This window comes from Varroa destructor, unplaced genomic scaffold, assembly GCF_002443255.2.
Source record: "Varroa destructor unplaced genomic scaffold, Vdes_3.0 BEIS01000006.1, whole genome shotgun sequence".
Lineage (NCBI taxonomy): Eukaryota > Metazoa > Arthropoda > Arachnida > Mesostigmata > Varroidae > Varroa > Varroa destructor.
In genome coordinates, this window is record NW_019211459.1 from 23,920,795 (window position 1) to 23,933,689 (window position 12,895).

General features: G+C 38.7%; 1 protein-coding gene and 1 long non-coding RNA gene across 4 annotated transcripts; one reads left to right on the plus strand and one right to left on the minus strand.

Annotated features, from left to right (window-relative positions):
- Positions 1-1,203: 1,203 nt before the first annotated feature.
- Positions 1,204-4,487, minus strand: LOC111252741 (uncharacterized). 3 transcript variants are annotated; one of them, XM_022811108.2, is made up of 5 exons: positions 4,259-4,487; positions 3,597-3,738; positions 2,960-3,072; positions 2,416-2,638; positions 1,204-2,096 (listed from the first exon to the last, which is right to left on the minus strand). In XM_022811108.2, the coding sequence occupies exons 1-4, from the start codon at positions 4,268-4,270 to the stop codon at positions 2,510-2,512; spliced, it is 396 nt and encodes a 131-aa protein (XP_022666843.1). In that variant the 5' UTR covers positions 4,271-4,487; the 3' UTR covers positions 1,204-2,096; positions 2,416-2,509. The 3 variants fall into 3 exon arrangements, with proteins under 3 accessions (XP_022666843.1, XP_086848881.1, XP_022666844.1); XM_086992755.1 differs by lacking the exon at positions 4,259-4,487 and adding an exon at positions 4,055-4,075; XM_022811109.2 differs by lacking the exon at positions 4,259-4,487 and adding an exon at positions 3,849-3,997.
- On the plus strand, positions 4,467-7,122 carry LOC147755007 (uncharacterized). The gene is made up of 2 exons (XR_015330130.1): positions 4,467-5,537; positions 6,384-7,122. It is a non-coding gene; the product is annotated as an uncharacterized LOC147755007 (long non-coding RNA).
- The last annotated feature ends 5,773 nt before the right edge of the window (positions 7,123-12,895 follow it).

The following is a 12,895-nucleotide window of genomic DNA, read 5'->3' on the forward strand; positions in this document are numbered from 1 at the left end:
TTTACACTTATGATATAGCGTTTTGCAAATGAGTGAAATATATGCAAACATTACCTATATTTTACACCCAAAAGGGTTGTCCAAGCCCATAAAAAAAGATGTGTTATTCAAAAAATGTCCTGAGCATAATTCTGTCGTATTCGTTTTGGAAATTTTGAAGTGAGATATGTTCTTCGTAGTAGTCAATCAATTACGAAAGAAGTTGATGGAGTTGTTGCAAAAGTTGAGCAAGGCCAATACATGGCTATTATGACATGGCGGAGGAACTTGACGTCCATCATTGGATGAGAGTTTCAAGGCATGGGAAAAAGCTAGTCTTAAAAAAAAAAGCTCGATGTTTGCACGCCGTACGAATTGATGCAGAAGAGTTCACTCGATTTTACTTTAAACTGCGAAATTCTGCGGTAACGCAACAAGGTTGAGCCATTGCCGAGCTGATTAATCACTGATAATGATAAGTGGACTGTATATGATAATAATAGTCAAATAAAAGAAAAGGTGCTTTACAATCTGTAGCAAAGTTTAGACTGATGCCAAATGGATTGAAAGGGAACTGTGCAATATGAGTTGCTGCCGTTTAGCTAAATCATTGGCTCAGACCTATGCTGTCGACTTTTAAGAAGATAACAATAAGCCGTTGAAGAAAATCGACCAGAACTGTTAACCAGAAAGGGAGTCCTCTTCCACTATGACAACGCCAGGCCATACATTTTTAACTGAATGGGATACCTTGTTCCATCAGATTACTATCAGTTTCCGTCTCTGCAAAGCTTCCTTCTTGGTTTTAATTTAGTTTCAATAGAGAAGTGCAAAAAGCACTCGTTACAATTTTTCCTTCAGAAATTACACATGTTTCACCGTGGTGGGATAGTGGCGTTACCGGAAAAATAGCAGAACGTCGCTGATATTTAACTTAGTAACTTCTTCCGAAATATAAAAAATATTTGCAATTTCTGCTTAAAAACGGTCATTACGTTTCGAAATCTAATATAAAAAAGAACAGAGAGGTCGCTATCGTGGTGCTTCACAAGGCTGCTTCGAGACGTTTGCAACTAGTGGAGAAGAAAGAAGATAGAGCTCTTCGTAAACGCGTCGAAAATATCGATATTGTATATGTACGAATATGTATATTCTGTATTGTTTTTTTACCTATATACAGAACATCAACAGTTGATCTGTAGACGAACAAGAACAACGCTAGTCTTTGTTTCAATCGTTCTACATTCATTTCGACCATGTATAACTGTAACAATTGTTTTGTATATCAATATTTTTTTAACATGCTCTTATTTATTCGTGTACAGTCATATACGACATCCGTAATTACGTTGTACGCCGGGCATATAATCCGATCAAATGTAATTTCACATTGCCATACACCATCACATGACAATCTGCTTTGCTTCCGATTGATTTGCAGGCATACACTTATAATGAATAGATATATACAATGATGGAAACGAAATGTTCTATTATGAAGTAATGCTTAAATGTTTTATGGCATTGCTTTCAATTTTGCTAGGACGTTTTTGTTTTCATGATTCAAACGAGCCGCGGCTCATCTACGAAATCCGACTGTCGATGGTAATCAGGCTGGTGGCTTGTTGAATATTCAGTTCTTATTGTGACCAGGTACAATTCAATTTGACTCTCTCGAGAGTGTAGAGCTTTACGATTAAATAAGACCTAGTTTCGATAACGGTTTAATCAAACCATCACTGTTAAGGCTTGAACGATTGTGTTTTTCCTACTTTCGATAGTACTGATATAGTAGTATAGTATTCCTAGTTTCGATGATACTGATATAACGGCACGGAACTTCAGTGTTGAACATCACTAAGTTCACGTCTAATAACTACATATAAGTAATAATAATGTCACCTAATTGGACGCCGCACCAATTTCGGTATCCAAATTTCTTTACTTGTCAAACGTGTTCTCACTTCTATTACCAACAAATACCGTCGCTTTTCGCGGAGTATGCGCTTTATCGGTTGTGATTAGAAGGGGTATGGTTGTTGTGGGCAACAGAAACAGAGAAGCTACGCACGACGAACGAATGACTTCTATACATCGCTGAATAGCGTACTCCGATACTGAAAAATAAAAAGCTTGAGTTCATAAAAAAAATGTGCAGCTCGAGTGCGTTATTCAATATTTTTGGCCGGTTTGAGCGCTGTTCTGGCTACAGTAACCTCGCAACACCTACGCATACATCGTCACTGCCCAGTATGACCCTTTATTCAAGCTAATATCTACTTTCAGACATATTTAATCTAGCCAATTCAATAAATCTGGACGGAAATCAGCTGGTTTCTCTTACATAAATCAAAAATATAGAGATGCTCGATCATCAAGTCGAGTAATTGATAAGAGATTATCTGATTATGAGGTCCGATTATCTTTTTCGAGTACCTTTGATGTTCGTGTAGATTTTCGCTAGCTTACACCCTTCGAGTGAGACAAACATTTTTCTTGCTTCAATTTAATCAAATGATTCGACGCCGCTTCACATCCACCCTCCACCGCCACCGGCCTCATGTCTGCCCCCTCCTCCACCTCCTTTGCCACCTCCAAGTTTCATAAGGATTTTTTTAAAACCTCCGCCTCTTCCGGTGCCACCACCGCCGTCATTCATCTGAAATGTATTGGAAGGCGAAGATTGCAAAAATAATTACTATAGAAGGAACGCAGCTATAATACTTATATGAATATCGATCGATATCTACGAATAAAAAAGAGGTAAATGGACAAGAAACGCAAAGATGACAGTAATATATATATATATATATATATATATATATATATACATATATATAGTTTTTTTCTAAGTATTAGTAAATGCCACGGTTTGTCTCTATCATTATCTTGACACAACGTGAGCTATCCTAGTCTATCAAAATATAATATGGGCAAAATAAGGTAGTGGGCTGTTTCAGTGTCACGGTTCACGGCCTACCTTCTTAATGATGTAGGTCTTTCCTTTTTTACTATGACGGTCGTTTCTTCCAGTGTGACCTCCACCGCTGCCAAGCTTTTTGATAAGATAAGACTTACTCTCAGCTCCTCCACCTAAAAACAGAGCAAAAGAAAATTGAAGCTAAATTGATAACAAAAACTGCGACTATACATCGATATCGAAAAGCTATTACAATTAGTTTTAATTATAACAGACTCAAATTACATTCAATCATAAAGCTATAAATAGTGTCAAAGCCTGTTTAACCATATGCTGAAACAAGCAAAGAAATTAAAAGCTTAATATACATCGCAAGTTCGTAAAAATCATGTTTTTGCAGAGGAGAATCTTTACGTTAGAACGGGCATAAATATAAAAGTTAACATCGTGTGCGAAACACGACAGGATTAAGTTGAATAAGCTATTGTTGAAAACACGATTTTGGTTAAAAAGGCACATCCACCTATTCCTAATATTAAATTTCACAGTTATTTTATCATCCGTCTGCTTGCCCGCCCAAACCGCCACTTCTCCACTACAAATTGGCTGAACTGCCCCTTTACTAATTGGCAGCGCTAATCAGGTTAAAGTTGCCTGTCAGAACTAAGAAGCTTATAAGGGATGCCTCTGATTTTACCTGACCAACCGTCTTGTCCACTGCCCCCAACGCCATGTCCACCGCCGCCACTGGTGTCTTTAGCCACAATAACGAAAGTTTTGCTATGACCCCCACCGAAAGATCCAATCGCGAAGGTCATTAAGATCACGACTAGTGGTAACTGCAAAAAAAAAGAGCAGATTAGAACATAATCAGTGCGCGAGCAACTCAACAATCACTCAAATTATGTAACAATTGTTTGTATATTCGCGCACTCAGCTAAACACACACAGTTGCTGCAGAGATAACGGGGTTTGTTGTTTGTCATCTTCAGGTTTTTGTGTTAAATTAGCACTGGAGAAATGAACTATACCAAGTGAATTTATCGGTCAATATTATAGCTAGTTGCCTATCTGTAGCAAAATGGCGATCGTATTTTAATAGATGGCTAAGTATATCCTTTGCGTTATAATGACCACGATGAAGTTTTGGCGTACAATCATCAGTGTATCTCAATGAGATATTGATCTAAGATTAGCCAACGTAGCCCTGTGAGTGCTAGAAATCTATCCCAGTCATATACTGTGCTCTATCTGAGTGGTGGAGATTTTTGCTCCTAAAGTAGACGTTGCTAAAACCACTTTTGGTGGTTCGTCCATGCGAAAACCATCCCCAAGAGCCTATCATAAGGACTAACTAACCAGGACTCGCATGCTGGCTGACCGGCCACTGATCGGCAAGTATCGTGCTGACAGCGCTGGTTTTAAAGGGGCGCCCGACGGACCTCAGTCAAAAAAGAAGAAAGGGTGAGATGCCTGCTAACCACCCGTTGAAGAAGCGACCGACAAAGAAATTTTCGGGGGCAAGCACCGCACGCAACAGTCCCCACCGTCACTGATACGGGTTCGACAAATTCCTAGGCATTAACCGCCACGTATCGCAGCCCTCCACTTACGCACCAAGCAGTATACAATCCAAGAATACCCGCGATAAACGCAGTAGCTGTAGATCCCTGTAGATGATTCCCGATTCAGCGCTACGACATCAACTGCTGCCTAGAAGAGTGGAAAGAAGCAGAGAGCAAAGGTACTCTTAGCTATCTTAATTTCCAACGAGAGTAAACGTTAAGTCTGCATAGGTTATTTTAGATATCCTCTTAGTTTTGCTCAGCTTTAGCTTTTCTCTCCATCTCAACCATCTCTTTTTCCACTGTAGTCATCCAGATGCTAGTGAAGATCTTGATGCGAGGAACAAATCGCAGCTCGTTTATTGTTCGCCGGGATAAAACTTTTTCGCGGGCACGGACGCCAGCATCGACGGGAGTCCTTTTCAAACGCGCAGAATTCCATGCACCAGAAGTGCAGTTTTCGCTCACTTTCTTCCCACTTCGAACAAACCTAGTGATGTCACTAAGCCGTTATACCGTCCATTAAGCTTTTATCGGGTGACAAACGCTGAGCGTTGCTACGCTGCCATCAGCCTTTAACGTAGAGGGCAACTTAGCTTGGCAACGAAGCTAAGATATAAAGCACCGGACGTTGAATTAGTTACTATCTCACATGGACAATCCCGTTCACGATGGATACTACGCTGTTTCTCTGGAAAGGCTCTATAAACAAACACATGTATATGCGCTCAAGTGCATTGATTCAATCTTTAGACCTTAATTCTAGGTCTAAAGGTTGAGCTTAAGGTTAAGTATAAGGTTTAAAAAACCTACTGCGCAGCACTACAAACAGATCAATCCTTTTTGTTCCGCAGAGCCCTTTTTTATGAGGTATAATGAATTGTACAGCCTACATGGGTAACAGAACGCGTCCCCGTGATAGCTTATTAAGTAACTATTCGCGTGCTGATCTTAGGAACACGCTGTGATCTATGTTTGAACTCGGCCATATATAGACTTCGTTTCGTGGTGGGATGTAGTCGCCTCATGGGGTGTGCAACGGTAATACCGGACGTAAAACTCGAAACAAACAGGTAACAGAACATAATGGTGTCACTGCTTGCTGGGGATGCATATGAAAGGAGATCGTTCTAGCAGTTAGTGGTCACACTAGCTGTATAGAAAAACAGACGGTCAAAGTTTTCTCATAAAAAAGCTCTCGCCGACTGCATTAACAAGTTAGAGAGACATTTTCACGTACATCATATTTCGATTGCTACTTTGAAATGAAGACTCATTTATCGTAAAGACAGACCAATGCTAATGCAGTAGCTTGTCATCTCTCACTATAATCTACTATCGAGCCTTAGTAAGTTCATCCTCGTCAAGTTTAGGTTTTTCACTAACTCCTGTAAATTGAGACACAAAAGTCTATGATGTATATGATTTATTTAAACGGCAGAAGACTCCAGGCAATAACGTCAGTTATCGTCAAGAGTACGCAATTCTTTACTTTTCCCCTTCTATCAACTTTCTTTACCTACTCAATTATGTATTCACTTTGTCTCATCTATATATTTTTAACCAGTACATTGGATATGGTACAGAAAATGCACAAACTTTATATAAATAGATAGGCCGCAAGCCAGCTTTATTTATTGAATCAATACGCCACATATTCACTAGCTAGGTCTTGCGTGTTGTCTGGTTCGATTCTGCCGCCAGAACAATCAATTGACCTAAGCTGCTATATTAGCCTATAGTACATTCAATTTTCTATTACGTCGCCATTTGTTTACAACAGCATTGTTGCTGCGAGAGAAACTGTTGTTGTTGTTGTTGATGTAGTTTTTTCGTTCTTGTGCAATGTACTCTTATGCCCTTCAGACCTAGCTACATATTTCTTTGATAATATGATAAGTGTAATCTTTTTGTTTCAGGTATAGGCCTTCGTAGTCTTATTTTTCGCCAAGCGCTGCTACTCGACGCTACCGAAAGCGATGTCCGTATCTGCGTGAAGGTCTCCCGATCGTTATCCGAGACTTAACGAGAGAATGCCATCAGCGTGCTAACGTATTGCTCAACTTAAGCGGCGTTTTGTTCATAAGATCAAGCAAGGGCTTGAAATTGTTATCTTCCATGCATCGTACCGGGACTGCAGGGCTCTTCTCATGCAATTAAATCAAAAAATGCTAATCGCACATACAACATTCAGCTAGTGAGTGTAGCTCGTTTTTTGCGTCACCCTAAGATCGAGAGAGATTTTCTACAACGCAAACAACTTCTGATGGAATGGTCAAGCGGTTTAGGTTTTTCAGCCATTAATGAAAAAACAAAGAGAAAGCGGGCTTTACTTGATATTGTTATTTTTCTGTTTATTTTTTGTTAATGCCAGTGAAGCTCCATAGAATATCGAGAAGAGACGTTGATGGCAGTAACCTGAATTTTATACGGTGACCTATTGCATATATACTCTGACAATTCTCTTGAAAGCAGGCAAACACTTATGTCATCGTAATGTTCTAATGAATTTTTAAAAATGTTCAACGGATCCCTATTCATTTGGTAAAACGAGCAGAGGTCAATAACGGAAGTCCCTCTTATACGTGTGCCGGTAGATGTTGTACGATAAATGGATAATCAAATGTTTGTATACATCCAGTGCCCTATAATCATCTACTCGATCGTTTCTTTCTTGAGTTCACTTAAGTGTAAAATCATTCGACTTTTGTTCTATTGTTTTAGCTGTTTCTACAGAGTTACAGGTTGCGATAAATCAGACGATCTAGTAACCATTTTATTAGACAAGTCAGAATCGTACATACATTGATAGTGTAAAAACACTGCTAACTACAAGTGTGAAATTTCCCTGAATTTTTCTTCCAAGGGAAAACCTATCTCACACTTATCTAAACGAGCGGAGGCTTCTCGAATTTGTTTCGGTTCACTAGTCTCCGTTGAACCTAATAGATACGATTGTTCTTATACTTATCACAATTTCTACCAACTAAATTGTTAGCTAACTTTATGTTGTGGCCGGACTTTTATTGGCCGACAACGGACTAGAATATTTGAAATACATTTGAATGAAACATTATGCGCTTGCGGCTATTTTTAAACGAAACGGAGATTTCACTATTATCATCACTTCCTTTTTTTCTTTATCGCAACTAACTACCATCATTAACAAAGGCACTTTTTGCCCGAAACCTAGTTAAGGAATACTCGTTCTGATTTTTCTAGCCGCTGAACTAGTTAAATACGTTTGTTCTATCTAATTATGCCGGTTGTCTGGCTTATGCTGAACGAAACAATGATCTTTCAGTAATGGATTAACGCCGGAACGCGTGTCCGTCTTATCTGCCTATAATGACGATAACCACATTGAACTTGAATTAACGGAGCGTCACTCCTATAAAAATGGAAATCATATAGATAGCTATATCATCCTTTATTATTTACAGCCAGATTTAAAACATTTTTTTTCTAATTAGATAGATTATATGCCTTGTTAGAAGTGATTGTTGAGTAAAGCGCTGTATAAAAATGTCTGACCCCCCCGCAATAATGGACGAGTTTACAGTGTCCATTATTGCGGGGGGTGAAAAATGAATCCTTGTGAAAGCGCACCTGTCAAATTTCTATGCACTGTTATGAAAAACTCGTTCAGAACAAGGGGATACATTGCCAGTTCAGCTCAGCCAGATGCTCAGAGCAGGTCCGATACGGAATAGGACGCCAGATGGAACGGCCATTGAAGTGTTTTCAGCCACCAAGACTAACATTCTCGTACCAGTCAAAGAAACAGACATGTTGAAACTGCAAGTAAAATAATCATGGCTACCAGACGCGAATTACAACTGCTACCAGCCAATAGCTAGATATGCACATATATGTAAGCTTGGCTATTTTCGTCTATTTGTTGCGCAGATCAATGGCAAACAAGTAAGCGATAGCTGAGAGGCTGAGATCCGGCTCTTCTTGTTTTACAAGGCTAAAATGATATAAGGGATTGCGCACTGGCTTCAGTTCTAGAAGCTGCAAATGTTGACTCTGCAAACGGCTACGCATATGATTGACCGTAACTCCGTATCGGCGGCATTCGCTCGCTTAATCGTGAGGCGCTCTGCTCACAGAGCCCCCTAGCGGAAGTTTCGATCCGAATTACGTTAAGTTGAGTTTATTATTGAAAGGAAAATGTACAGGTACACATGTTGTTGTTTTCGCTTAGGGCATCCCTGTGGTTGAGCAAGAAGAAATCATTCACTCTATTATTGAACGCATTACAGCCCATTACAAGCACTTATACGTGCTCATACTTATCCTGACGTGTTGCCCACGGCGGAAATCGTAATAACTTTTATGACGAATGTGAACTTTATGGTCCTTGCTTAAGTTGAATAGCTATAGTAACAGAGATAGTTGGTTTCGATCGGTTCCAGTATCTACTCGTTTCGGTTCGACTTAATTGTTGCACCTTAAAACGGCACAGCTTAAGCGAAAGTTTTATTAATAAAACTTTCGATTTCGAAAAAAAAATTTCATCAAGAAGCTACGTTCACGGAACGTTTTTGAAATGCGTTAAACCAACCGATGGCACAATATATACTACGCGTAAATTTTCTTTTCCTTACACACGTAGGAATCAATAGAATATATATAGGAGGAGACTGCGTCAATGTTTTTGTTTGTACCTTTTTTTCTATTATATTCGCCCGTATCTACCTAATCATGATGGTAAAGGATGCCAATTCATTTCATTAACACCGCATTTACCCACGCGCAATCGTCTCAAGTAAACAACGTACGTTCATTCCAAAAACAATGGGACACGATTAAACTATTACGCTATATAAACGCTATATATATATATATATATATATATATATATATATATATATATGTTTAATAATAATTCTTTTATTCGTTAGACAGTTTCCGTTAATGACGTCAACGAAATAACGTGGAACGATACGTCAATGAACAATTTCAGTCGGTTATTACGGAACATTTTTATTGAATGCACCACACGGCCGTGGTTTAACGGTACAAATGTGTTGCTAACAACTGACAATAAATAATCGATATAATGTACGTGTTCAGGAGCACTGCGAGAAAAAGGACGGTTTAGGAGTAGGAACATGCCGCTTTTGCTAACATGTTGGAAATTTCCTGTTTGGATATCCGTGGCTTGCTATATATATGAAGAGATTATATAGTTATAGTAATAATAGTCATCATCCTAATAATTCCATTACATTCGCGACGAACCATTCAGATCAGCAATGAAGGATATTTAGCTATGATACGTCTACTCCTTAGTTGACCTTTATACGATACTATGTAAATTTATGCAGTATTAATATTATGCACATCGTTCAGGGTACTAATAATGGAAGTTATCGTTGTTATCATCATCATAGTACAGTCTTTTTGAGCAACAATATTAAATCATTTATTTAATGAGAGAATCTCTGAATAAAGCTGACGCTCCGACGCATCGTACCCGGCGCTCGAACCTATCTAGTTTGCGGCTTGCTTTTGTGCTATACCGATATATATGGCAAAATATCCATATGAGACAAGGTTATTGCAATTAACTTATCACTGGCTAAATGTATGCATAATGTGTATCATATTTTAATAAAGTCAGGGCTCTTTTCATTTTTTGTGTGCGTATCGCGGAAGTGGCAAGAACGTAAAAATCAGCTCCTATCATACTAAGTAATAGAAGATGTCATTGGTGCACGTTAGCACGGGAACGTCATTTTCTAGCAGACCAATTATGATCGTCGAAGAGTGCTTAGGATATTTCATAGGGAAATATGTTCTACTGTTCTTATATACTATTCTAATATGTGTTCGACAACAATTCTTATTTGCACTATCTTTAATAGAATATTACTTATTATAATAATAAATAAAATATTGAACTTATTATAGGTTACCACTTTCAGAAAAAAAGGATATCAAAGTTGCGTACAATTCGGCATACGACTAAAACTAATTAGACGAAACTAAAAATTAGCGTCTTAATTGGACAATATTTTTTTGTGACGTTTTTTTACCACCCACCAACGCGGTCAGGGTTGTTGTAGGGTCTGCGTAGCGGCGTATATACATCCCTTTGAAGTTACTGCGCAAAACTGTTTAGTGGTATGGTCGAATCGAGCAAGGTCTCCTTGCAATAGTCCACGCCAAGGTCGACTTTGTAGCGCTTCGTTCGTGTCGGCTGCATCGTTCACGGTGCGTCACGCGAAACGAAAATCTCTGATGAGGTACTTACCTAGACTTTAAACAGCAAATTCGTTTCGTTCAAAAACGTTACAGGCTAATTGTGTGAATGATCACCCCCTGATGACTGCCGATGCCGATAGGAAGATCGCAACCACCTTGAATCTAGACGTGACGGTATTAGACGGAATTATGACGGTATTAGAAAACGTCGACGTGCTCTAATTTGGTAGAAAAATACGGGCTATATATAATTTACAATCTGTTTACAAGGAAGTGATTATTCTTCCATGTTCCGCATTACGTTTGATAAAGTATCATCTTTTCTAGCTGGATCATCGAAGTTCGTGCCCGTCATCGTGCCGAGGGTTTCGAGTCATTAACAGTTTGTTCTGGCGGTATATATTAGGTAAGCAGCACGCTGACTGAGGAAATCCTATTGAATGAGACGGTTCTTGTTTGGGCTCAAAATATGCTTCTAAATATATTCACTTCAATAGAAGTCCCTGTCTAAAGAGCAACACGGCAGAGTCCCCTACTTTCACATATACAACAATTAAGTAAAGGGCTTCCAGCTGCGTTTAGCGTTCGCGTATCACCTCTTTCGAATCGAACCATGGGATCCTCCGTGACGTCTAAAATGCAGCACCTCAGAATTGTCTTCTGGACGAAAATCAACAGGGTTTCACGAAAGGGAGGTTCACATTGACGAACTGGTCAAAAAAGGCGCAAGGTTGGATGATGTGTAAGATTATACTTTGCGGTCCTTCAACTTTTTTCTCCTTTTCGTTAATAGTTCTTGATAGTGAATTTTGCTGAAGGTTCGTATGAGTATAGACCACTCATGCGTTGCTATAGAAAAAGGGTTATCTAAATAAAGGGTCAAAGTCATCAACTTTGCCAGATCTGTGTATTTATTTATTTGAGGGAGATGATCGGCGTTGGAAAACAAAACACCGTCAGCCTTCCAAGAGCGTCTAGTTTTTACGTCTAGTACTACCTTATTTAAGCGCTTAAGTTACTACAGTTTTTGCACTGTCTCACGGGACGAATGATATCTGAGCGGTATCCCAATAATCAGCCAGTACTATGAAAAAGTGTGTCTGTGTTGCTTTTAAGGTTACTTTAATTTTTGGAGCACGTTCTTTTAATTTAAAAAAAATACATATATATTTATATATGTTCCAAAAAACGCTAATGGCTCAATGAAAACCATAATGCCATAATCCTATCACTGAATAACTTCTGCGGCATCTGGACAAAAAATAGTGAAAAGTGATTTTGGTATCCCTTTATGAAACAGAAATAGCTGATAGTCTGATGGTGCAGGATCCGGGCTTTAAAATTTCTTGATTTTTCCCAGCTAGCTAAGGATTTTATGTAATCTGGGATCTTTATGGCGGAAAACGACACCTTTTATGTACACTAGTTCCGATCAGTCTTTTCAATGGTTTGTTGTTGCCATTGTTTTCAGCAGAGGTTCGAATGTACCGACGGCAACCATTCAAAATGCCCGATTCCTTTCCAAACCCACTGAACATATAGTATAACAACCTGTTTTGGCGTTAGCCTGGACTGTGCCACAGATTGTGAAGCTTTTTTTAATTTGATTTGTGTTAATTAGTATATTATTATCATATGTGATTCACTTTTGGTCACTCGTAATGAACTCACTTGGTCACTCGTCGAAAAAAACTTGACTTTGTAGCGTTTCCGTAGAATTTCTGTAGAAAAAAAGGTACTATAGAGTCAATTGTTCTTTACCTGCGGTTATATGAACCCAAACAGCGAGGTTTTTTTTTGTAGTCAGCTTTCTTGCAATGGTATAAAGTTATTTAACTTATATCCTCAATGGGGAGAGGATTGTTCACATAGAAATTCTCCAGAACAAAAAAACTGCCAAACCATCTTAAAGAACAATAAAGCATCTCAGTTGCGAGCAGCACAAATTGCCTTTTGAATTCGAACAGCATCTAGCACTGCCTTTATCGTCATAAAATTGTAAAATATAAAAAATTTCTGCCAAAAATTTTACTCCTTTTCGGGATGCCCTATCTTCATTCTATCAATTTTAAAACATCTACGTGCGAATCTCCGCTTTCACATAACGTTTAGGCCAACCCGATGCGATCCACATGAATTAAGATGTGTGACTGTGAAGCCATCTCACTAGGAAAACAGTCAGTACTTTTTGTAACAATCCGTCTATATATATATA

What these genes read in the sequence shown, in the direction of transcription:
- LOC111252741 (XM_022811108.2), bottom strand. An exon ending in TGGACAAGACGGTTGGTCAG is followed by an intron (nt 3,073 to 3,596) that starts GTAAAATCAGAG and finishes CTCTGTTTTTAG; the next exon opens with GTGGAGGAGCTGAGAGTAAG. An exon ending in AGACCTACATCATTAAGAAG is followed by an intron (nt 2,639 to 2,959) that starts GTAGGCCGTGAA and finishes AATACATTTCAG; the next exon opens with ATGAATGACGGCGGTGGTGG.